Source organism: Chionomys nivalis, chromosome 1 (genome assembly GCF_950005125.1).
Source record: "Chionomys nivalis chromosome 1, mChiNiv1.1, whole genome shotgun sequence".
NCBI lineage: Eukaryota > Metazoa > Chordata > Mammalia > Rodentia > Cricetidae > Chionomys > Chionomys nivalis.
Window position 1 is genome coordinate 35,310,914 of NC_080086.1, and position 26,364 is coordinate 35,337,277.

General features: G+C 40.3%; 1 protein-coding gene across 2 annotated transcripts in view; it reads right to left on the reverse strand.

Annotated features, from left to right (window-relative positions):
* The window catches only part of Syn2 (synapsin II), a 160,043-nt gene extending 135,070 nt beyond the window's left edge, over positions 1-24,973 (reverse strand). For both annotated transcript variants that reach the window (XM_057787977.1, XM_057787974.1), the window contains exon 1: positions 24,426-24,973. In XM_057787977.1, coding sequence (XP_057643960.1) covers positions 24,426-24,802 — 377 coding nt within the window. In that variant the 5' untranslated portion in view covers positions 24,803-24,973. The remainder of the gene's footprint in view (positions 1-24,425) is intronic.
* Between the last annotated feature and the right edge of the window lie 1,391 nt (positions 24,974-26,364).

A 26,364-nucleotide genomic window follows, 5' to 3' on the forward strand; every position in this document is an offset into this window, starting at 1 on the left:
TATATCACTGGAACCTAAAAAAAAAAAAAAAAAAAAAAAAAAAGTGTGAAACAAAAACAGATTGAGGCTACATTATCATTTTAATATTGGGGTTCTCCAAAGACTCAAGTCCATGATAGAGAAATGGACCTCTATTTACTCCAAAAAAGACCACGCCTCTTTATATAGGGTTAAATCAAGCTGGAGTTATTGAAGAAAACAGTCCCTAAAGAGAGAAGAAGGAAAGAGGCTTATATCCTAAATGAATTTCAGTAGCTACTGGAAGATTTGGAATGGGAGAATGGTCCCACACCATTCTTTCTTTCAGAAGAAGTGAAGATAAGACCCATAGTAAGAAACGCTCAAGTAAACAAAGTCATCTCTGGGTCCCAGAGAAGCAGAGAGCATGAAGTCATTCTCTGGGAGGTGCAAGCAAGCAGGAGAATATTTCACCTCACCAGAGGTGGCTTTGAACAAGCTTATCAACAGACTCACCAAGCATATGGGGTGTCTATATCAAGCAATAACAATTAATGCTTTTCAGTTTATAAAAATGTTTATAAATATATCCAGGTATGGTAGCACAGACCTGTAATTGTAGATACATGGAAAGCTGGGGCAGGATAACAAATTCAAGTCCTTCATTGACTACAGAGTGAGCTCAACCACAGCCTAGAGCTACTTAGAGAAACCCTATCTCAAACAGAAAGAAAGAGCTGAAGATTAAAATTCAAGCACTTACCTGAGCTTCTAGGTTCAATCCATAGTACTGCAAAAATAAATAATTCACTAATCATTGATTAGTCGTCTTGATTGGTGCAGCTGATGCTTGTTTTTTATTTATAAGAACCTAAAGAGGTGATTTTGCTCATCATTGATAACTTAAGTTTTTAATTGAATCATTGATCAATCCTACAGCTAATTATTAAAAGCGTTCTTTGTTCTACCAACACTTAACTAAAAGTAACAGTCAGTTAGATGAAGGTAGCAGCAGATATCCTCCAGAGAGGATGACTAGGTCTTGTTCTAGAGTCAATACCATGAACCAGATCCTAAGCCTTCTTGACCAGCAACACTGGATTCCCCTCGAGCTATGAGTAAAAAGAGGAAGACACAGTGACTGAGCTTGGGGACCCTCATAGCTCAGCTGCTGTCGGGACCAGCTTGATCAACGAGCCCCAAGAGTGCACTGTGCCCGATGTATGTGGTCTGGTCTGTGCTCGACACACTCCTCATGAACTCCTTCTGCCTGGGTTTCATTGTGAATGCCTACTCTGTGAAGTCAGTCTTCTAGCAGGAAGATAGTGAGGAATATGATTGGACCCAGGCCTACGGTTCCACTACAAAGAGCTTGAACATCACTTTCCTGGTTATTTTAGCATCCTTATGATCGTTATCTCATGATTATTATTGTCTCCACCACCTCTGTGGCAATCTTTGAAGCCACTTCACAAAGGACACTATATTCTAAATTTTAGTCTTACTGTGTTCCACTGTTCACAGCTGCCCCCTCAATCTGAGGCCCAACCTTTTACTCCACACATATGAAAATATTATCCTCCCACATCTGTCTACAGAAGATTCAATAAAGTGCACATGGTGACAACTGGGTTATTTTTATTTGTTTATTTCTGTTTTTTTATGTTAGTCATTTCCTTGAAGGGAATCCCAGAACTGCTGAAGGTGGGGAGATGAGGAAGACAGGTAAATATGGTATTTGACCCTTAAAAGCATATATGTAGGATACGCAAGCCCCCTAAAATACACTATTACAACATGAAGGCTACAGTTACTAGAGCATTCTTTTCAAGATTCTTGTTAAGTGAGGGGATTACAACTGTTCTTACTATGCTGGGGAAAATGGTCAACTGTGTGAAATGATGAATATATTAATGTGTTCCTCTAGTATAATCATTTTACTATATGAATATCTCATAACAGCAACTCTGTAACCTGGGCAAGGCTTGAAACTGAAGTTCCCTCCCTCAGCCTCCTACTAGCTGGGATGACAGGCTTGCACCACCAGACCAGGCGGTCTCCCTCCCCCACTCGCTCCACATATATTAGATAGATAGATAGATAGATAGATAGATAGATAGATAGATAGATAGATAGATAGATAGATAGATAGATACGTAGATAGACAGATAGATACATAGATAGATTGATACATAGATAGATAGACAGATAGACAGACAGATGATAGACAGATGATAGACAGACAGACAGACAGACAGACAGACAGACAGATAGATAGATAGATAGATAGATAGATAGATATAGACAGATAGACATAGATATACAGATAGAGATATAATCTTAGAAATTGTGATGTGCTAGAAGTGTTAAAGCATTAGAGTTAAATAAGCCGGGAAAGGGGGAGTGGCACACGCCTTTATTCCCAGCACTCAGGAGGCAGAGGCAGGCAGATCTCTAAGTTTGAGGCCAGCCTGGTCTACAGAGTAAGTTCCAAGACAGCCAGGGCTACACAGAGAAACCCTATCTTGGGGTGGGGGGGAAGCATTACTGTTAAATAAAACATTATAATATGGTGAGTCAACTACTATAAAAGATAAACAAGCACATTGTTTTGTTGGGGAGATTTGCTTGTGTTGATTACTCAATCACCAACAGAGTCCAACCACAGTTCAGAGGGTGAAGTCCATATTCAGTTGGCCAGAGTGGATTGTAGAGTTCCCAACTCAGAGGGGGAGAGATATGGGCACATGGAGGAGGAACAGAAGGAGCTGAGGAGCAGCACAGTCCTTTTGATCCAGGAAGTGGGGAGAAGAGGGTGTCTCTGCCTCGCTCTGTGGATCTCTCAGGTTTACTCCCTAATATTTACCCTCAAGTTTTTATTTTTTTAATAAAATGATAAAAGAAATTGTAATATTGGGCCCTCAATATTGATTGTTTAACATAAATTGAAAAACATTTAAGGGAGGATTAGCTACAGTCCTGTGTCTACAGAGAAATCAATAACTGAATTTCTATTATTACATATGCTTCAAAAATAAGTTTTATTATGTATATTTAAGATATACAGTGTGTTATGTGATACTTATACAGTAAAATAATTATGGTAAAAAATAAACGAATATATATATCATCTTAGTTACTAATTTTCTTAGCTACCAAAAGCAGATATATTGTTAGTTTATCAAAAAAATCTTAAATAAAAAACACTAGTAACCAGGATCCTCTGTTTTGCAGTATATTTTCTTGACTTGCTCATCCTACATATTTGCTACTTTGTGTCCTTTTTATTTTGAAGGTCAAACATATATAGAGTGAGAATAAAACAGCTGGTGGCAGGTCAAAGAATATAAAGCAACCATTGACAGACATAATTGAGTTCCACTTATTCAGAACTACTTAGGCAATGGCACAAGAGAAAAAAAAGCCTTTCTAGCAGGGCAGGGGGAGTATAAATTAGCACAAATGATGACACAGGGCCACAGCACATTTGGTTAACCTAAATAGTCTAACATGGCTACATCAAACAGGTAGGGAATAAAAGACAGACTGAAGAAACAAGCAAAGTCAGATCAGATCATGAAGGCTTGCTGTGTCATCTTTTTTATTATTATTATTCTTTGTCCAATACAATGTTATTTTGGTTATCCAAAATGCCATTCTATCTGTATAAAGTTTATAACTAAGCTGTTTCTTTTGAGTAAAATAAACATATTGTTTTGGTAGTTTTGAAGAATCCTCATAGATCAGCAAATTGAACCGTTCCTGTTGTGGGATATCCCTACACTGTGTGAATATGCATTGTTGTGATTGGTATAATAAAAAGCTGAATGGTCAATAGCTAGGCAGGAGGTATAGGCAGGATTTCTGGGCAGAGAGAGAACTTTGGGAAGAAGAAAGGCAGAGTTGCCAGTCAGACGTGGAGAGCAAACAGATGGAAAGAGGTAACACCTCACGGCAGAATGTAAATTAATATAAATGGGTTAAGTTCAGTAATAAGAGCTAGATAGACAAGCCTAAGCTTAAGGCCAGGCTTTCCTAATTAATAGTTGTTCCTGTGACATTATCTGTAAGCTGGCGGCCGACTTAAAACCTGCTACACATTTCCACACTCTCAGTGAGCAGGAAGCTCGTAAGACCTATTGGAGAAGGCACACAACGCTTTGGTAAGAATATTGGCAAAGTAATAACACATGGGAACTACTTCTCTGAAAAAATAATCAGCTTAGTTGACTCAAGACTGGAGTTTTAAACTCGCAAAGTTTTCTGAATAAAGCAAAAAGGAAGGATTCTTAAAAAAAAAAAAATCGGCCAAATGACAACATAGTTAAATGAGTTAGAGAAAATTAATCCTATTTTTTATTCCATTTGCCTTCACTCAATTAGAGCTGCTGTGGACCAAATAATGTGTTCTTCTGATGTGGGATGCCAGTTTTCACAGTCAGAGTTAAACTTCTAAAGAAGGTTCATTTCTGGAGTTTGAAAACTAGTAATTTATACATCTTTTATACAAGCAATCTAAAGCTTATATTTGAAGAGAAAAAATGGTTGACTTTCAATATAATAACATATATGTCTCCTGGTTTGAATGAGAATGGCCCCCATGGGTTCATAGATTTAAATGGTACTATTCAACAGGGAGTGGCACTATTCGAAAGAATTAGGAGGTGTGGCTTTGTGGGAGGAAGTATGTTACTGAGGATAGGTTTTGAGGTTTCAAAAAGCCCATTCCAAACCTGAGAGTCTTTCTCTCTTCCTGCTTTTGCAAATCTAGATGTAGATCTCTCAGCTACTTCTCCATACAACATCTGCCTTCAGGCCACAGTGCTCCCTGTCATGATGACAGTGGACTAAACCTCTGAAACTGTAAGCAAGCCCCAATTAAATTATTTCCTTTATAACAGCTGGCATAGTCATGGTATCTCTTCATAGAACTAGAACACTGACTAACACAATGTCTAATCCTGGAATAATTCTCTATTGATGATGTTCCCTTCTATTCCTTTTCCCAATCTCTCAATATTTTTCTGCTTAACTCAATATGGCAATAATTTATTTACTTGAAACTATGTGCAGTCATTATGTTGTGTGGTAAGGTTATAAAAACTAATAAAATGCTAAGCCTATGCTCAAAAGAACTCAATCTATCCTTAGCGATTAGGGAAATGTAAATCAAAACAACTTTGAGATACCACCTTACACCTGTCAGAATAGCCTATGCTGGAGAGGATGTGGAGTAAGGGGAACACTCATCCATTGCTGGTGGGAATGCAAACTTGTGCAACCACTTCGGAAATCAGTGTGGCGGTTTCTCAGGAAATTGGGAATCAACCTACCTCAGGCTCCAGCAATAGTACTCTTGGGAATATGCCCAAGAGATGCCCAATCATACTACAAAAGCATTTGTTCAACTGTGTTCATAGCAGCATTATTTGTAATAGCCAGAAACTGGAAACAACCTAGATGCCCCTCAATGCAAGAATAGATAAAGAAAGTGTGGAATATATACACATTAGAGTACTACTCAGCAGAAAAAAAAATGACATCTTGAATTTTGCATGCAAATGGATGAAAATAGAAAACACTATCCTGAGTGAGATAGCCCAGACCCAAAAAGATGAATATAGTATGTACTCACTCATTAGTGGACTCTAGACACAAACAAAGGACACTGAGCCTATAGTTCACAAACCTAGATAAGTCAAATAACAAGGTGAACCCAAAGGAAACATATATAGATCCTCCTGGAAATTGGAAGCAAACAAGATCGCTGGGCAAAAGTTGGAAGCATGGGGGTGGGGGTAGGGGTGGGGGTGAGGATGTGGAAGGGGAGAGGGGGAGAGAGATGGAAGAAGGGAAAGACTGGGGAGAGCTTGGGGGAGTGGAAGGATGGAGATGGAGAAAGGGCGGATATAGGAGCAGGGAAGAAGATATCTACATTAAGGGAGCCATTCTAGGCAAGAGACTTGGCTCTAGAGGGGATCTCAGGCATCCACAGGGATGTCCCCAGCTAGGTCTTTGGGCAGCAGAGGAGAGGGCGCCTGAACTGGCCTTGCCCCACTATCACACTGATGATTATCTCGAATATCACCATAGAATCTTTGTCCTGCGACGGATGGAGATAGAGACAGAGACCCTCATCAGAGCAACGGACTGAGCTCCCAGAAGGAGGGAGATGAGCAAGGAAGTCAGGACCATGAATGGTTGGTCCACCCACTGAGACAGCATGCCTGATCTAATGGGAGCTCACCAAATCCAGCTGGACTGGGACTGAACGAGCATGTGATCAAACCGTACTCTCTGAATGTGGCTGCCAATGGGGGCGAACTGAGAAGCCATCGATAATAGCACTGGGGCCTGTTTCTACTGCATGTGCTGGCTTTTTGGGACCCTAGTCCATTTGAATGCACAGCTTCCTAGGCCTGGATGGAGGGGGGAGGGCCTTGGACTTTCCACAGGGCAGGGTATCCTGACCTCTCTTAAGGAGGGAGGGGGAGGGAGGAGGGTGAGTGGAGGAATGGGAGGGGAATGGGAGGAGGGAAGTGTAAATTTTTGAATGGAAAAAAAAAAGAACTCAATCTATAAGTGGAGGCAAACAAACAGATCATTATGTTGTATATAGAGATAAAGATACGCACAGACTTGGGTCAGCCAGATAACTCGGCATGTTGCACAATAGATTATTTGTTTAACTATGTAAAGATATGCTGCATTTGTTTGTGCTATAGAATAATTGCTTAACTGTGTAAAGATTGTTGCATTGTTTGTGTTGCAGAATGACTGTTTGACTGAGTAAAGATGTGTTGCATTTGCTCGTGCTGCATTTGTTTAACTATGTAAAGACGTGTTGCTGTTTTATCTTGCCTACCTGATTGGTTTAATAAAAAGTAAAATGGCCAATAGGTAGGTGGAGGAGGGATAGATGAGACTGGTGGGCAGGGGAGCCAGACAATCATCTGGAGGCCACATAGTCAGGGGCAAGACAGACAGATATGGAGGAAGCAGGAAAGCAGGATGAACAGTATGTAGATGAAGTACAAGCCTTGGGGCAATACATAAATTAATAGCAATAATGTAATTTAAATTTTTTTAAAAAGGCTATCTAGAAATAAGCCTAAGCTAAGGTCAACATTCATAATTAATAATAAGTCTCCATGTCATGATTTGGGGGCTGGGAATTCAAGAAAGTCTGCTACATTTGGCACCCAACATAGGACTGAATTTCACATAGGATCTGAAAAAGCTGAAAAGCAAAAAGCAACAAAACAAGCAAATATAAACATGGCTCCTTCAAGATGCACTGCTGTGCAGGAGAACACTTGAGCAACTGGCACACAGCTAAGTAAAAGTGCCTGCCACAGCATGGGCACCAAATTCCTAAAGCTGGGGCAGTCAAATGAAGCTTCTGATTAAACACAGCTCTTGGCCAGGCCTGAGAGGCATAAAGCTCTGTTCTCATGGACCTGGGCAGGGCAAAGTTACCCGCCAGCACAAAGCTGCACAGTTAGTTGAAGGTTTGGCTCAGGCAAGCAGAGAACTCTACGGGTGCATAGTAAAGCAGGTTCAGACTGAGAAGACCTCTAAACAGGCTACAGTGTGTTTATAAATGTGCATAAGTGGTTAAGAAAGAAAAAATGGGTATAGACAATCATAGGGAAAAAAACATTTAAAAATAATTAAGTAAAGACTTTAAAGACAGAGTAATGTAATATAAAAAGAATAAGCCACATAATGCTGGGAAATACACAGGGAGTCTGGATTTGTATGGTTCTTTGTTGACTTTGAGTTTTTTGAATACTGACTAGTGAATGACAGCTGCTGAGAGACACAGGATTATAAAAGGAACTGCTGAATTAAACCAGCCTAGATAGTAACTTTTAAATGGAAGTCAGAAAATGTGTTGCATTGAGGAAGAGGTTATGCTTTGGATTTGGTTATACTTTGGCTGTGGATTCCTTCAAGGTTAATAGAGATCAGATTTGATCAGGGGAGATCCCTTGAAAATCTCAACTACAGACATAAAGAAATAAACCTAAGAAAAAAATAAAGGACAGGCAATGTATAACAACAAATATTACAACTAGTTTCCCAGGACTTGATTATTATTTCAATTTTTTTCAGGTCCCCTAAAAATGCTGTCACTCCTAGACAACAGAAAGCAGTCTAGAGAACACTATGCCCACATTCCCAAGAGGTTGGGGTGGGTGGGTTTTTCTTTTTTTTTTTTTCTTTTTTTCTTTTTTTTTTGGTCATTTGGTGGGTTATGGATATTTGTCATCATTTAAAGGGGATATAGGAATATACATTAAAAGGTAACTTTAACCTCAAGTATTTTACATTGGTATGGATTTGTATATTGATACAAATTTAAAGTTATTTTCGTTATACTGTATGTATATTTCAACACTTTGGGGGGTATTGTGCAGTTCATTTAAAATGTAATGTATAATTAAGAAATGCAGGTTGGTAGTAAGTCATTTATAATAATCAAACTTGTAGTCTTATTAGGAATGTTTTCAAGGTTAAACAGATATATTTTAGATAGATAAGTGATCTTCAAGTGCTTCACAGATCCACAGAATATGGCATTTAAGATATTTAACAACCTAAGGCTTTTCATAACAGTGAGACACATCTGCTCCTGACAGTATCAATCTACTTCATAAAAGGATAAAGGAGATCAAAGAACCTCCACAGGAAGTTTGCTTTCATTGGGGTGAAGCTGGACATTTGGTGAAGAAACTATTCTTGCCTCAACTGCTGACAGTATACCATCCAAACTGGACATCCAGGACACAAAGGAAAATGACTGCCAAACTTTACCAAGATAAGGTGGGACAGCCCATCAAAAATCCTGCTTCATAGAAAATCCTGCCAGATATTCTATGCCTATTATCAAAAGATGGGTATCCCAATGTTGAAGAGAAATCTTGGGTGGCTTCCCAGGCATCCAGATGTCTCTGTCATTTCTATAGTTTGGAAGTGACTTGCACTGCATTTACTATTTACTTAGGTAATATTATATCATTCTGGGATCTTTGATGGAGTTGAAGATTATTATAGTTATAGTTTTAATTAATTATGACAGAAGGTAAATTGGGTACAAAACTTTAGACTTACCAAGGTGGGATAAATAATGGTATTTTTTTCTGAATTTGCCAAATACAAATGGACTGGAGATTGTAAATGTAATTCTTACTTGATAATTATTCTAATTGTATTAGTTTTACTAGGTTAAAGTTAAAACCTTTCCTTTTTATTTAGATAAAATGGGGAAACATTGTGGAATAGAATGTTTGTTTAATATGTAAAGATATGTTGCATTTGTTTGTGTTGCATAATAATGTTTAACTATGTAAAGTTATGTTGAATTTTATGCTTCATTTATTTAACTATGTAAAGATTGGTTGCTTTTATTTATGTTGCATTTGTATATGTGAAGATGTATTACTTTTATTTATGCTGCATTTGTATAACCATGTAAAGATGTGTTACTGTTTTAACTTGCCTGTCTAAGACACCTGACTGATTTAATAAAAAGCTGAATGGCCAATAACTAGGCAGATGAGAGAGAAGTGTGGTTGGTGGGCAGAGAGAATAGTGAAGCCAGCCAGCCAGCTGGAGGCTAAGCAGCTGGGGACAAGATAGACAGACATGGAGGAAGCAGAAAAGCAGATGGACAGTGCACAGATAAGGTAAATGAGCCTTGGGGCAGCACATAGATTAATAAAAATGAGTTAAGTTAAAAAAAACTAGCTATAAACAAGCCTAAATTAAAGTCAAGAATTCATAATTAATAAGTCTCTATGTCATGATTTGGTGGCTGGTGGTCCAAGAAAGCCCACTCAAAAGGTATTTGCCATAAATTCTGACAACCTGAATTTGATTCTTAGAAGGGGAGAACCAACTCTAGCAGTTGTTCTCTTGTGGGAACTCCTTCAGCCAATAGCCAGTAAGATACTGGCCCACTTTGGGCATGGTCTCACGTACTATAAATGCAGACAAAAAAGTATGTGCTAGTCTCTTGGCTGCTGAATTCAGTTTCAGTTCCCAGCACATGCAGAGAACGGTGGATTGCTACTATTTTGTGAGTTTATCCCCTAATAAATAAACCTTTGTTACACTCCTTCTGGGCTATCTTAGAACTCTTTTGTATGTCAACAAATTGGTGCCCACCATCCGCGGCATGGATCCACATAAGACCTAAAAAAAAAACTTAAAGAAAAGAAGAGGACTTCTAGACCAACAACGAGTGGAGCCAAGTTCAGCTTCTTGGTAGTCACTTTTTTTTTTTCAGATAGGCTGTTTGCTAGCTGCAAGCAGCAGCATAGCATCTTAAAAAGTCAGTATCTTGGTTCTTGCAGGCATTACAGAATGGCTCTGGCTCTTATCCTGTTATGGAGCATTTAAATGTGGTTTGTGAGAAGAGTCCTACAAGTTACTTAATGGTGACATAGACCCACTGCATCCCTGGAGCTGGGGTGGTGAGCATGGCTCGCAGAGCTGGTGATGAACATACCTCTGCCATGTTGGCCTGGGTAGAACCAAAAGGCAAAGCAGCCTTAGTCCCAGCCATGCTGCTTATAAAAGAGGCGCTCCTGGTCAGAAAATGATTGCAGATAGATAGTCAATAAAGACAGATTCAGACACAAAAGACATTTAAATTACAATGTGTTTTTAAAATGTACATAGGCTTGAGAGAGAGAAGAAGACTATATATGGTTATAAAAAGAAATAAATAGCTTTAAAAAATAAAACAAAGTCTTTAAAGAGACAGAAAAAGTAAGAGTACAGACAATCATTGATTAAAGGAGTAAAGAAAAATAAACCACATAAAGATAGAATATACACAGAGAGTCTGGATTATGTATATTATTCTGTTTTCTTTGAATTTTTTTTTTGACAGCAGAGAGACAATTGATTCTGGGGGCTGCTAAGTTAAACCAACACATATATTTTAAAAGTATCTTTACTTCAAAAGTTGGGTCTAATGATATGTTGCTTTGGAAAAGAGGTTCTGCTTTTATTTCCACAGAAGATAAAAACATGTAGATTCCTTCCAGGCTAATGTGGTTTAACAGAACAAAAACCCCTGAAAGACCTCCATGAACCCTTAAAAATACTTCACGCAACAAACAGCAGGAAGCAGTTTGGAAAAAACTATGCCAAAATTCCCAAAATGATTGTTTATAAAGATTTGTTTTCACTTTATTTTTTTTTAATATTTATTTATTTATTGTGTATACAATATTCTGTCTGTGTGCATGTCTGCAGGCCAGAAGAGGGCACCAGACCTCTTTAAAGATGGTTGTGAGCCACCATGTGGTTGCCGGGAATTGAACTCAGGACCTTTGGAAGAGCGGGCAATGCTCTTAACCACTGAGCCATCTCTCCAGCCCCTGTTTTCACTTTAAAAGGGGTTGATTATAAGTAATTAATGGTCATAGTCAATTTCTAAATAAATAAATAAATAAGGAGATATATGATATATAGAGATAAATACTTTACATTGTTATGAACTTTGGTCTATTAATACAACTTGAAGGTCAATTTGCTACACTGTGTATATGTATTTCTGCTCTTGTTTAAGGTATTGTGTTTGTGCCGCTCATTTAAAAATGTAATGTATAGTTAAAAAATACAGATTAATAGATAGTCATCTGTAATAATCAAACATTTTATTGTGGCCATGTTAGTTAGGTTTTATATATATATATTTCAGAAAGATAGGTAATCTTCGGACACTTTAAAGAACCATAGACTATGGCATTTAAATAACTTAGGATTCTATTGACATGAGACACGATTGGACCTGGCAGCACTGATATATTCCTAACAGAATGTGAGAATGTTGAGCACCAAAGACACTCCACTTGGAGCTTGTTTTCTTCTTGACAAAACTGGTATTTGGACAAAGAACTGTCCCTTCCTCAACCACTGACAAAATGCATGGTGTCCAGACTGGACAAGTAGGATACAAACAAGACTGCCAAACCTTGCCAAGACAGGGTAAGATGGTTTTTCAAATTTTCCTGCCTCTGAAAATGGCCTGTCAGTTACTCTAGGCCTCAGCCAAAGTTGGTTGCCCCAACATTGCAAATGAGACTTTGGGTGATTGCCCAGGTATCCAGTTGTCTCTGTCATTTCTTGAACCTTTTGGAAGTTTCTTGATTGTACTTCCTGTTTACTCAAGTAATATCATTTCCCTTTTCAGGTCTTTGATGGGGTTAAAGACTAGATAGTCATAGTTACTTTCCTCTCATGACTTAGCCAAGCCATTTTTAATATAAGACACAGACTCTTTAGGATAGGATAACTATATTTTTTGTTTGATGTTGTTCATGCTGCTTTTAATTATAATTTTTATGTATTTTTGCTGCTTCTTTTCCCTGGACAATACTTGATATTTGTTCTTATTGTATATAGTTTCATATTAGGCTTAGAACTCTCTTATTTAGACAAAAGGGAAAGGTGCTGTGGGAACTCCTTCAACCAATAGCCAGTAAGATACTGGCCCACTTTGGGTGTGGTCTCATGTACTATAAATGCAGATGGAAAAGTGTGTGCAGATCCCTTGGCTGCTGGATTTGGCTCCAGGTCTGTTACATGAAGGGCTGTTTGTTGGGGTTTCTGTCCTGCCCAGTTCCCACAGCCATTTAGCCCTAAAGAAAATCACACAGAGGTCTCCAGAAGATTATAAACTGGCCCATTAGCTCAGGCTTCTTATTAGTTCTTGTAGCTTATATTAACCCATTATTCTTATCTATGTTAGCCACATGGCTCAGTACCTTTTTCAGCGGGGTAGGTCACATCCTGCTTCTTTGGTGATCTGGGCAGGACTGCAAGGAAATAGGCTTCTTCCTTCCCAGCATTCTCCTGTTCTCCTTGCCCCACCTCTACTTCCTGTCTGGTTGACTCACCTATACTTCCTGCCTGGCCAATCAGTGTTTATTTAAAACATGATTGACAAAATACAGACAATTCTTCTGCACCACAGGTCCTAGCGCATGCAGAGGACCACAGATCACTACTATTTTTGTGAGTTTATCCCCCCAGATAAATACACCTTTGTTATACTCCATTCTGGGCTATTTTGGAACTCTTCTGTATGCCAACATCCTCTGACCTCTACAAGTAGACTATGGCATGCATACACTCTAAATAAATAAAATGTGAAAGGAGAGAGAGATCCATAGGCTTGAAAGAAGATATGAAGATGTCCAACACCCAACAGTCTAAGTAATCGGAAAAGAGGGTTTAGAAAAGCAGATATTGTCTCAATCTCAGAAGAGAAATGTGAATTTGGTCAAAAGACAAAATGAAAAAAAGAACAAAGGCCATTACAACAGGAGTTAGCAGATAAGAAAAAATAAGAAGAAATGCCACAATATCTGTACTGATTTGCAAACATTTTAGAATTACTAGAAAATGAAGTTTGGAAATGGTTAGGAGGAGGATGGGGAACAAAGAGGTCAAATCACAGGAGGACTATGAACTTTACCTACAGGATATAAGAAGCTACTGAAAGCTTTAAGCCAAAGAGTAAAAATGTCAAATTTACATTCAAATAGTTCTTCAAGTTATTAAGTAGAAATTCTGAAGGGACTTGCCGAAGTTCTAGGTGAAAGTTAAGGAGGCCTTGAAATAAGTAATCATTGTTATAATGGTTTGAATGACAAAGGTTCTCATAGGCCCACATATTTGAATACTTGGCCCCTGTTGGTGGAACTCTTTGAGAAAGATTAAGAGATGTAGCCTTGCTGAAGGAAGCAGGCTTTGAGGCTTCAAAAGATCTGCACCATTCTAGTATGTCTTTCTGCCTCCTGCTTGTGGATCAAGATATAAGTAGATGTAGTGGTGCATAATTTTAATGCCAGCACTTAGGAGGCAAAAGCAGGAGGATCTCTGTGAGTTGAAGCTTAACTTTGTCTACATAGTGAGTTCTGAGACAGTCAGGACTATATAAGGAGACCCTGTCTCAAAACAAACAACAACAATAAAGATATAAGCTCTCAGCTGTTCCTGCCATCATGTCTTTGCTCCACCATCATAGACTTTAACGCTCTGAAACAATCTCTTTTATAAGTTGCCTTAATCATGGTGTTTATCACAGCAATAGAAAAGAAACTAAGACATCGTGCATCTCTAAGTGAAACAGAATATAAGAACTGAGATAGGAAAAAAAAGATAGGAAAAAAAAATATTGGCTCAAATGACCTTGAGCTGCCTTTAGCCACCTAGATGAAAATGTTCAGCAGCCCACAGAACCAACGAAGATTAGGACAAATTTCTGGTAAAAGGTTAAAGGGGGGGGGAGTGGGAGGAACAGATTACATTTAGGAAGTGACATCTTGAGAATAGATGGACCAGTGGTAAAAACGCCAGTGGAAAAACAAAGTGACCAGAAAATAGTCCCCCAAGGAACAACTCCATGTAATGAAAAAAGCAAAGAAAATTCAGGAAGACAACAACGAATGCAGTGTTTGGGGGCCAAGGGACTGCTGAAAGGAAGATAAACACTGTCAAACATCAATGAAGGGCACTCTCAGGTTTTAGCAGTTCAGTACCTGAGCAAGAACAAATGCCAGTATTACAGAGAAAGCAGACACCTAGGATCTGTGAAGAAGAATGATTAAGGAATTAAAAGCAAGAGAGTCTCGCTTCCGAAAGAGCTGGTTAAGAGGGCAACGAGTGCTTTTTTCTTGCTTCTTTACAACAAATAAAAGAAGCAATCAATAGAAAATGAGAGTATGAACAGGGTAGGGGGAAAAAGAGAAAGAGATCTACAGCAAGGGAATAGTACCTTTTAAATAAGCAGTACATTCATTCTCTGAGAACAGAATAAGGAAAATAAATATTAAGAAAGACACAAACCAAGAACATTCCAAACAAAGGTAAAAGAGTAATAACATCATAGAACCCTTCAAGTCCTGCACAAGTGCAGGGAGAAGGTGATCCACAGAACCATAGAAGTGACCAAGAGAGCACCAAAAGGAGTCTGAAAAGATGCTGCAGCCGGATTATAAAATAAGAAAGTAAGCAGGATAAGCAGTGTGCTAGAGAAGAACATTGAGAAGTGGGTGAATCGAAAGATCTGAGGATGCTTTTATTTGTTCTGCTCATAAATACTTGGAAGGCAATACGAACAATGGACTGGTTAAGGGAAAGAATTAAGCAACATCTCTTACATACATCTGCATACTTCTCCCTTCATTTCCCTCTTAACCCTATCTTAATCAGTCATAAGTGAAATGGAAGTTATTTTAGTATTCATGTTATTAAAACAAGAATTTAAGTAGTCCTATACCTAAATTGTTAGAAACAACCAAATCATAAAAATAATACTTCTTTCTAAAAATTAAATAAATAAGTAAATAAATAAATAGCTAAGCCAGTGAAATGGCTCATTGGGTTAAAATGGCTCTTGCTTCAGTCATGATCACTGGAGTTAAATCTCCAGCAACAAATATCATAGGAGGAAAATCTATCACAATTCTTCTCTAACTTCCACAAGTGCATCATGGTATGAGCACATGCATACACATAATAAATAAATAAACAAAGTTTAAATAAACAATTGGTCAGGTTCAGTGGCACATACCTATCATCCCAGTATGCAGGGGCTAAGGCAGGAGAACCAGGAGCTTGAGGCCTGCCCAAACTACAACAGTGAGTGAAACTCAACCTGGGCTACCCAGAAAAAACACATCTCCTAAAAAATAATTTAAAAAAAAATAGTTGAAGTCTTGCTGTGTTGGCCAGGCTGGCCTCAAATTCCTAAATTCAAGCAATCCTGCCTTCTACAAACCCAGGAGCACTAGAAAGGGAAAGATAGGTAGAACCTAAAACTTCCTGGCCAGATAGTGTTGGTGAAATCTGAGAGGTCCAGGTTTGGTAAGGGACCCTGTCTAAAAAAAAAAAACAAGGTAGAGAGTCATAGGGTAAGACAGCTAACATTTACACACACACACACACACACACACACACACTGTGGGACATGGTCTTGTACCCTGTAAAAATTTGTCACTTGTATTGATTTAATAAAATGCTGATTGGCCAGTAGCCAAGGCAGGAAGTATAGGCAGAGTGCCCTGAATAGAAGAAGAAAGGTTCACTCTGCCGTCATCACCCAGTCACAGAGGAAGCAAGATAAGAATGCCTCACTGATAAAAGGTACCAAACCACGTGACTAACAGAGATAAGAATTATGGGTTAATTTAAAATGTAAGAGTTAGTTAATAAGAAGCCTAAGCTATTGGCCAAGCAGTGTTGTAATTAATATAGTTTCTGTGTGATTATTTCGGGTCTGGGTGGCCAGGAAATGAACAAGCAACATCTGCCTACACATGTTTACATGTAAGCATGTATATAGGCATCTACCCACACGTGTACATACACATACATGTACATATGTGAACATGTATATAGGCATATACTATACATACACACATATAAGTGGGAAGTGGAGCTGGTAGTGCTCAAACAGCTTGGATACTTATAACTGGAAACAGGAATTATGATGCAACAGCACAGGTGGCTCTTCATCTTTTTCTTTTCTTTTTCCCTTTTGGGTTTTTTGTTTGTTTGGTTTGGTTTTTGTTTTTCTTGTTTTCTGGTATTTCTCTGTGTAACAGCTCTGGCTGTTCTGAAGCTCACTTTGTAGGGATCTTCATCTTTTACAAAATGCTTTTTAGGACCTTGTCTATTTTTCACAACAGCATTTTGAAATATATACATTGTTGTGTATATCTTACATATAAAGAGACTAATTCTGCCTGTTTTATTCCAGAACCCAGAATAGTGTCTGGCATATAGTAGGCCCACACTGAAAAGTTGTCAAGTAAAGAACAGTTGAAGAGATCGCGTTAAATTCTGATAAAGTCATATTGTTAATAGTGAAGTCAGAGCTCTAATCTAGGTCTTCTGGTCCTTTGTCCTGTATCATCTCCACAGTGCCTCAAGCTGATGAAGAAAGAAAAAGTAGGGGGACTGTATATAGTACAAATTAAATAAAATTTGTAATATAGTTAAATTTCTCAAATGGCTCTTGTCAAGAGAGTATGAAAGTTGGTGTGTCAAAGTTAGTAGCCTTCCTACTAAACACACAGCATTCTAGGGTTTGGAGATTGTGATGTTTATTCATTTTATTTTCTCCGTAGGTAACTTGCCCTGTTCTCGCTACTTCTTCCTGCTGTACTAGAGCAATACCATGAAGAATGTCTTCTAGATCACCATACTCTCTAAAGTGGTAGCATTATATATCCTGTTGGTCCTTAATAGTAACTATGTGGGAAGAACAAAGGAATACAATGCAACCCACTGTGCACGTGGAGAAGACCTCACAGTATTTATAGAGATTCACACATGGTGGGAGTGCTGTGAACAGATGGAGATAGAGACAGAGAATCCTTCACCCTGAGACCACTCTGTTTAAACATGTCCTCACTCCACACAGTAGGTATGATCCGAAAAGCCTGGTGTATACCACCTTTTGTAAATACAGTAATATCAAAACCAGTGAAATGAATTTTTTATTACTAAAATGTGTTAATGAAAAAGAAACCATCTTTATATATGAAAAACATTTAAATTGGGTATGATAGTTCTCATCTGTTACTCTAGAACTCAGGAGGCTGAGGCAGGAGGACTGCTATGAGCTCCAGGCCAGCCCAAAAAACAGAGTGGAAGCTCTGTCTCAAACACAAAACAAACTTGCGATGGAAACTTTGGTAACTGTGCATCACATCTAGCCCAGATCTCAACTCTTCAGTGTAAGCTAGTTCTTCTTGGACAAACAGCTGTTCTGAGTCTGTTGACCTGTTAAACAGACATTCTACCTACCGCTCAGGATCTGTAAAGATACGATGGGAGAGGGAAATGCATGTGTCGAGGAAACTGAAGCCTGAACACAACATGACAAGAATCAAGAAATAAGTTCTGTTCCACAACAATTTAACATGTATACAAAAAGTCTGTGGTCTATTGGAGGAGGGAGTAAGAATTTAGCCAGAAAGTCTGATCCTTAAGGAGGAAACACACCAACAATGTTAGAGGGTTAGTCTTTTTCTCCTAGGAAACCATGTGATCGGGAAACTGTAAGGAGATGCTAAATATAGAGTACTCAAAAGTGTGCTTTTTCATTCAAAGAAATGCTTAACCATTTATTGACAAAGATTTACAGGTATTACCAACACAGAAAAGTTGTAAAGCTAAAGTCTGAGAAAAAAATAAGTAAAAACTATACCATAGGTATGCTATAGCAATGGAAAGGATCTTATATAATGTGTGTTACAATTCTCATAGTTGACAGATTTTAGAAAATCAAAGTCCAAAGATGCAAAATGTTACCTAAGAATGCATGGTGTACATTTTATATAGTATTTCCTCACAGTATCTTCATCCCAATAGCCTAGCCCTGGGCTGCCACAGCACCTCACGCATACTAATTATCATATTGTTTTGATGCTGCCCTTCCTCATGGACTGGAAGATCCCAATAGACATGTGTACCCAATTCATCCTATATTCCCAGCACTTGGTTTGTGTTACATACTCAACTGCAATGAACCATATTCCAGTTAAAACTGTTTTGTGCATTTGAGAGAAAAGTATACACTTCTGGAAATCTTCCTGTTTAGCAAGGTATTTTAGCAAAATACTTTAAAAGGCTAATGCTGCTACAGAATTGAATTTGAGTACAGAAAGTTAGCAACTAATCTTGGACAGACAAAACTAGGAAACTAGGAAAGGGTTCCTGAAGAGAGGGACAGCATTAGAGTACAGATCCTAAGAATATTGACAGATTTTTTTTTTTTGGATTTTTATGACTAGGTTTTCAAGAGTATCTTTCAATAACTTTAGAATGATCTATGCTGAAATATCAATAACCCACTAACAGTATGATTTCTGCCCTGGCTATTATGTTATTTGCTCAAGTGCTCGTAACAACTTCTCAATGACTTTTGAATAGAACGAGATAAAGGATGCTGGAGAGATGGTTCAGCTGTTAAGAGCACTTCCTGTTCTTGCAGGGAGGAGACCCAAGGTCAGTTCCCTGCACCAACATTAGGTAGCTTACAAAAGCCTTAACTCCAGGTTCAAAAAAATCTGATGCCCTCTTCTGTCCTCCTTGGGGACATGAATACATACATACATACATATATATATATATATATATGAATACATACATACATATATACACACACATATACATATATATACATATACATATATAAATAAATATAAAAATTAAACTCAAAAAATTGAAGCAGATACAAAAATATTTTTCAGGGAAGGTGAGGTAGCTCAACAGGTTAAGACACTTGCCACCAAGCCTGACAACCTGAGTCTAATCCCCAGGGTACGTACACATGGTAGAAGGTGAGAACTGACTCCCACAATTTGTTCTCTGGCCTTTCAATGTGTGGCATAGCACATACACAATCTCCCTCTCTTCCTCCCTCCCTCTCTCTCACACACACAATAAATAAATGCAAAAAAAATAAGTATTTTTAAGAAAAGAGTCTAAATTGGAAGATTTCCTTAAAGGAAAAGAGGTCTGCAAGATGAGTTCTATTCCCCATTTCATTGCTGACTTCTTTTTTAAGGAGGCCAGGAGAGGGGGCTGGATCCCCTGAAGTCGGGGTGAGAGCTGGTTGTGAACCATCTGATGTACGTGCTGAGATCAACACTCTAGTCTTCTGTAAGAGCAGCAGGTGTTCTTAACTGCTGAGCCGTCTCTCCAGCCCTTTCTCTGACCTTCAACAGATTGTTTCATTTCTCTAGGATAAATGATTAGTTTCCTCAAGTTTAAGTGCTATAATTATAAGATCCAAAGTCTCTACCAATAGTTGAGAGAACTGAGAAGAAAAATGACAGAATAAGAAAGGTCAGAGGCTGAAATTCCCGAGGTTCTGGTTAGGTCAGTTACTAGCCTAAGAACCTTCAGGAAGTCACTTACCTTCTGCAAACCAGAATTACCGCATTCACAGTTATCCCAGGTGACCATAGTTTAGCTATAATATCCCAGAAGTTTAAAGTGTAAAGTACTGTTGCTATAAACAATGACATTTATGGAAACTTTATGCTTCTACTAATTAGGAATAGGAAACATAGTATCTGTCAGAAATAAACCCTAAGCCTCCTTTGACTTCCTCCCCTCCCGAGTTCCAGTTCAATATTTCCCTTAGAGCCACTCACAAACACGGATCCAAACAGACTTCACACCTTTCGTTCCCCTATTCTCACTAAAATGCTCAAAGCCAGCTCGTAAAAATGGAGCGTTTGTATTGCACACTAGTCCAGGCTCTCCGTGGCCTCCTTTTTTGGCACTGTTTTTACTTTGTTAATGAACTAAGCCAAACCTGCTTCTCTCGAGCCCCGTTGCTTTGACGCTCAGTTCAAGTCCTTCCATTCTTCCTTTCATTACCACTATTGTCTGTGTGTCCCTTCTTCCTTTCTGTCTTTACATGGAGTCTTGCTGGCTGGAACTCAATACAATCATCTCACCTCAGCCTCTTGCGTGCTGAGACGACAGGTGTGAGCCACAGCCCAGCTCCACCTTCCATTCTTTGAACTCACAGTGATCACAAAGAGCAGATGAGAGTCACAGATCTCAGTGTAATAGCTTGTATGTAGTAATTGTCCAATAAGTGATAGCAGTTGTCATGTGCCACATGGAAAGTACTAATCACGTATCACCTCGGTTCAGCGTGGTTCAAATTTGATTATGAGGATCTTTCCAAATGCAAAATATATTTCTGTGGGTAGAAAGCAGGACCTGAGATTCTGTTATTCAAAATGTTTCTCGTTGGTATTAATGCTGTTGACCCAAGGACCATACTTTGAACACAAGATACAGATTTTGGCAAACTTTTTTTTTAAAATGTATATGCATCTAATCTGTTCTGCTTGATAGTAAGCTCTCAGAGAACAGAGATTATCATTTCTCTTAGTACCATATAAAGATGCTTAATAAACATCTGTTAGCATCATATCTGTGGTGATCATCATATTCTAGAAGAACAAGAATGCCTGTGTAATGCTGATTTTCACGTTAAATGCTGAAGTGTGCCAGTATGAAAGCTTACTTGACGACTGGAGTCACAGTTGCATGCTTGTTCAGAGACAAGGGAAAATCTGGTAGAAAACAACCCCCTCACCTGTGAGAGTGTAATAGAAGAGGCAATGATGTACCAAATGGTCACCTGCTCTATGATAAAGCATAAAGATCATTAAAGTGCAATCTTAATTGCATTCCAAATTTAGCTACGAATCTTAAAAAAAATAAAAGACATATTGGCGACAATACAAAACCAATAATTTAAACAGCATATCATTAGATTGAATTCATTTTTCAGAGGCATATTTTCAACAAACTTTTAGCATGCAATTAATCTAAAGCTCTCAGGCTGTGTTGGAATTTCAAGGAAAAGAAACACCCTCCAAGTCAAAAGTCAGGGCTCAAAATTACACCGCCCACGATTACACTGATAAGAAATTCAAAGGAATCATCTGTATATTAATGATGATCTGAGAAGCTGCCTATTTAAGCCTTTCTTGTAAAGCTAAAATTATTTAGCTGCTTGCTAAAAACCTCTTTCTTAGTTCAGATGGGACCAATATTCTTAAGTTCTACTGGGATACTACATTCTTCCTACTCAAGCACCATAAATATATATATATATGTGTGTGTGTATATGTATATATATACATACATACACATTTCGTATATATAATACCTGCTTACCCAAGTCTATCTAGGTAGCCTAAACTGTGAGACGAATTATTTAAGTTAGCCACTAGCACAAAAAGCCCCCGTGTAAGCTACTGTGTTTGTCATAAGCAGCCACCTGCTCCTGAATTCACGGAGACCTTTTACTAAAACCACTCGTCAATATTTAACTAATATTAACACAATATTTGTGTTTTAAACAAATTTAGACAAGTCAGAGGATGACAAAATTCTGGGAATTGTTATTAACTACAGAAAACACAGATGCACAGAACTACCATCAAGTCCCAGACTCAAATTGGGCTCAAGAGTTCTAATAAATCAATGTTATTACTTCGGAGAAAAACACAAAGCAGTTGAGAGTCAGCCCACAGGAAAATGAATCCTATTACTTCCATCAGAAGTCTAGTCCCTAGGGCAAAGCGGAGTCTCTGGTTTATACCAGGCACTCTTCCTAGAAAATAATCCTATCTAAGGAGAATTTCACATCTCAAACCTCTCATTTCTAACCAAACAGACTCGCAGTGAGCCTTGGCATACACTTACAAATATTGATCTACCTGTGTGTAGGTATCTAACTAGCAATTAGAACCAAGCAAATAGCTTCAGTGGGGTAAAGGACCAGTTCACAAGGATCAGATTCTTGCACAGAAAAAATGAAACATCCTGTCAGTCTCGTTCCTTCCTGTTTCCTAACATTTCTTTATGATTCATTTTTATGTGTGTGCCAATAACTACGATAATAGTAATTAGTCCTTACCAATTCCTGAAATAGTCTTCACCAATAACTCTAGTTCCTTTGTTAATTGTTTCGTGTATCTCTGTGTCACCCAAATGAGTGAGTTTCCCAAAAAGCCCTCAACACTGTCTAAGTCCTAAAAAGAAGTGTGTTGTTACTATTGACCATAGTAACATTCTAATAATGAGGTAATACAGCGGGGTGGCAGCAGTGAAGCCGAACAGTCCTGAAGTCAGTATGTCACTGATGCACTGCACCATCTGCAAGCTGCATGGCTGCGAGCTCACCACTTCTCTTCCCTAAGCCTCAGTTTTGTGCTGACAACCCAAGGCAATATCACATTAAGAGTCCTTACTCGAGCGTCTGTCACACAGTGGGCGCTTAAATAGAGCTTAGTTACCTTCCCTTCCTCCTGAATAAACACTTGTTGATTTGAACTGAGAGTAATTCTCCTCGGCGACTGCCAGTGGCACTATTGTCATACTTTCCCCCATTACTCTCTCGGTGGTGCCTTTGTCATTTCCTGAGAAAGGTGTTTTTGACTCTGCTATCTTGAAAAATAACAGCCAACCACAGAAATCACCCAAAGGAAAGAATTCCCGCATGGTAACTGCAGCCAGCAGGGCATACATCCCCAGGTATACACCCTGCTTCCACCCGTTCACACCAGCACGACCCCCCCACCCCCCACAGGTCCTTCAATGAAGGAATGGCAGACAGGAAAACAGTGAAGCAGCTAAAAGAGAAATAAACAGCTTGGGGGTCCCTGCGTTTTCTTCTCAGCAAGAACCCTCAGGTTCAGGTACCAATCAATTTCAACCCCTCAGGAAAAACAAAACAAATAAAAACCCTTCCTCATATCCTAAAGAAAAAACACCTCAGATTTCTGGCCTTTTCGCATCTCCAGACCCACAAGTCAGCCCTCCATCAGCTTCCCACTGCATCAAAGGAACCTCTCCTAAGCTCTTAATTAATTAGTCTTCAATGGACCTCATCCATGTGTTTCTCAACTAAACCTAGCACCTGCCCCAATCTTCCACATTCTAAGTTATAAAAACACCCTATATCTCTAGAAGGGAAAAGAAAAGCATTCTTCAAGTTTCCCTTTGCTGCATTAAAGCTGGTCATTTTATTTGTGTCCTTAACAATCTGTAATATTGTACTTAGGTCTTCATGAGTCAGCTGGTAAAAGCCACCATCATTTACACGTACACACACACACCACACACACGCACGCACACACGGGGCGGGGGGAGAAAACAAAATTTAAAAAACAACATACATCCCTTCCCTCTACCGCACATAGACAATAATCTCACTATTTTAAACAGATGTCAGTCTCACTCTGAGTTAGCACATCTGTGATCTAAACCACCACGATGTCAATGCAGGACACCAGCTTTCAAAGGTACAGGTTTAAAAAAAAAAATCACCATCACTCTATCACCGTAAACACTAATATCCACTCTCAAATCACTCCAGGCCTTGCAGACTAGAATCTTTTTTGGTGGCCTTTATTTTAGTGGCCATCTGGGGCCATTTTCACCTTAGCTTGTATGTGTCTGAACTGTGAAGTCTGCCCCCCCCCATATAAGTATTTCATTTTTGCTTTGTGTTTTGTTTTTGTTTTTTATTAGTTTTGGGGGATGTTGTACACCTCATCCTTCCTCCCCCAACTCTTCACAGATCCATTCCCCTTTCCCTCCCAACTTTGTGGTGTCCCCACCACCACCACCAAGGCCAATCTGTGCTGCCCAAATGTTTTTGGCTGTGTGGCCTTCCCCCGGAGCGTGGTCAACTTATCACTATTTCTTAAGCCTCATAGGTGCTTAACTAAGTAGCTCGCTCTGCCACCAGCCCAGAGACCCCGTCTCTGGGAGGTTAGTGCCTGTCTTCGCCCCTCCCACACATGGACACCTGCTCGTCCCGGGTGTTCTCCCGGGTGACCTCGAGGGTCCATCTTCACACCCTGCCCCCGGCGGACCCCGCAGGGGCCTACCAGTCGGTGTGCGGCTCGTCGACCACCAGCAGCACCTTGGCCTTCCTGGCAGCGGCGGGCGCGGGCGCGTCCACCAGGCCGGCGGAGGCGGCCGTCTGCTTCACGGCTTGCGACAGCGAGCTGAAGAAGCTGCTGCCCACCGACGGCGTCGGTGCGGGCTGCGGCGCGGGTTGCGGTGCAGGCGCCTGGGCGGGCGGTGGCCTGCGCTCGGGGCCGGGCGAGGCGGCAGAGGTGGCTGCCGATGCCGAAGCGGCACCGGGACCAGGGGCGGGCGGGGGCTGCTGCGGCTCCGGGCGCTGAAGGTCAGTCATGTAGCCATTGGGCAGGTTGGCAATGAAGCTGCTGTCCGACAGCCGGCGCCTCAGGAAGTTCATCATTTGGCTTGAAGGGCTGAGGACGCTCGAGGCGGCGAGCCAGGCGGCGCGGGGAGGACGGCGCGGGGCGACCCGAGCTAGTCCGCGGCTCGCGAGCCCAGCAGACAGCCGCGGCGCTCTGGGTCTGGGGTGCCAGGCTGCAAACAAGCGAGCGGTGGGCGGTGCTGAGGGCGTGGCGACTTCTGTCCCCGCCCCTCGCCGCAGAGTCCGTTCCGCCCCCGCCTACGCGCGCGCGCCGCCTTCAAGCTCCAGCATAGGGAGAGGGGAGAGCCTGGCCTTCCGCCACCAGAGCGTGACTGTGTGGGAACCAGACGCCCACGCCAAGTGGAGGGGAGGGAAGCCAAGAGTCCCCACCACTACCATCACCACCTTCGTGGTTTGGAGTGGAGAGTCGTGTCCCAGTTGGAGGCGAAGACACCATCCTCACGTCCTCAGGGTAGAAGAGAGGTGTTAGCTTTCCTACCCTGAGGTGACAGAAAAGAGCCACCCCGCTCGGGCGCGGGTGCACGCGCGCGCACCCAAGGACATCATTCAGTGAGCAAATCGAAGCATCTCCTTTCCTGAAGCTCAGGAGAAAGATGCTAGTAGTTCCAACCCCCAGCTGAAGAGGAATGGACTAATCCGTCCCCGCAAAAACACACCCTGTATGTTGAGACCTAAATGGATGAAGGAATAAATGAAAAGCTGGGCTGAGTGAGAAAGACCATCCCCTAACCCAAAAGGAGGGAGTCCAGACCACAGTGAAGCTGAGGGCCATCTCATCTTCCTTGAGGAAGAAGAGGACCTGTCCACACTGCCCAAGAAGGGCGTTTGGAGGCAATTTCCATGGTCCACCTAACGGCGCACAGTTCTCTCACCTCACTGACCAGAGAGAGGAAGCCACGTGAAGGCTGGGAAGGTCTCCACAGGATCCCTCAGAGAGATAACCAAAATACCCCCCACTTGGCTTCCCTAACATGCATTGTTTTGTTTTGTTTTTTCCAGTGCTATAGGGAGGCGTAGTCCTCTAACTGACCACCTCCATGAAATTTAACCTGATTGCCAATTTCTTGGTGCACTCTCTAAATTTTGTGTGCCCTCTGGACCTTTGTTCTGATCTCTCTTCAAGTACATTTATCCTCTATGTTGTACTTGGGCAAAATACAGCAGATGTACTTGACAGGCAGACCACCTGGAGTGCTGCATGACCTTGGACAAATGACTCCTTTCTTTCCACAGTTAATAAATAGAGATAGCGTTTTTCGAGCTGTCAGAGTAAATGAGAACATGTAGGCAAAGCATCTGGAACACAGTAAATACTCCAGGAGTGGTGCCTAAATCCTTATTATTTGAATTGGTTCTCAGTAAGTATTAACTGAGCTGAATGGAATCAGTGTGTGTCTTGTCACTAATGTTAGCGGATGTTCTTGCTTTGTACATCCCAGCTGGTACTCAGCTCTGAGCCGATGGTGTCACAGAGGTCTGCAGTCAATTGTGAAGATAAGCCAATAACAACTAGGACTATTATATAAAGCGACCCTTGTCCCTGGTAAACTCACAACTAAGAGCTAGAAAATCAGGAAGGA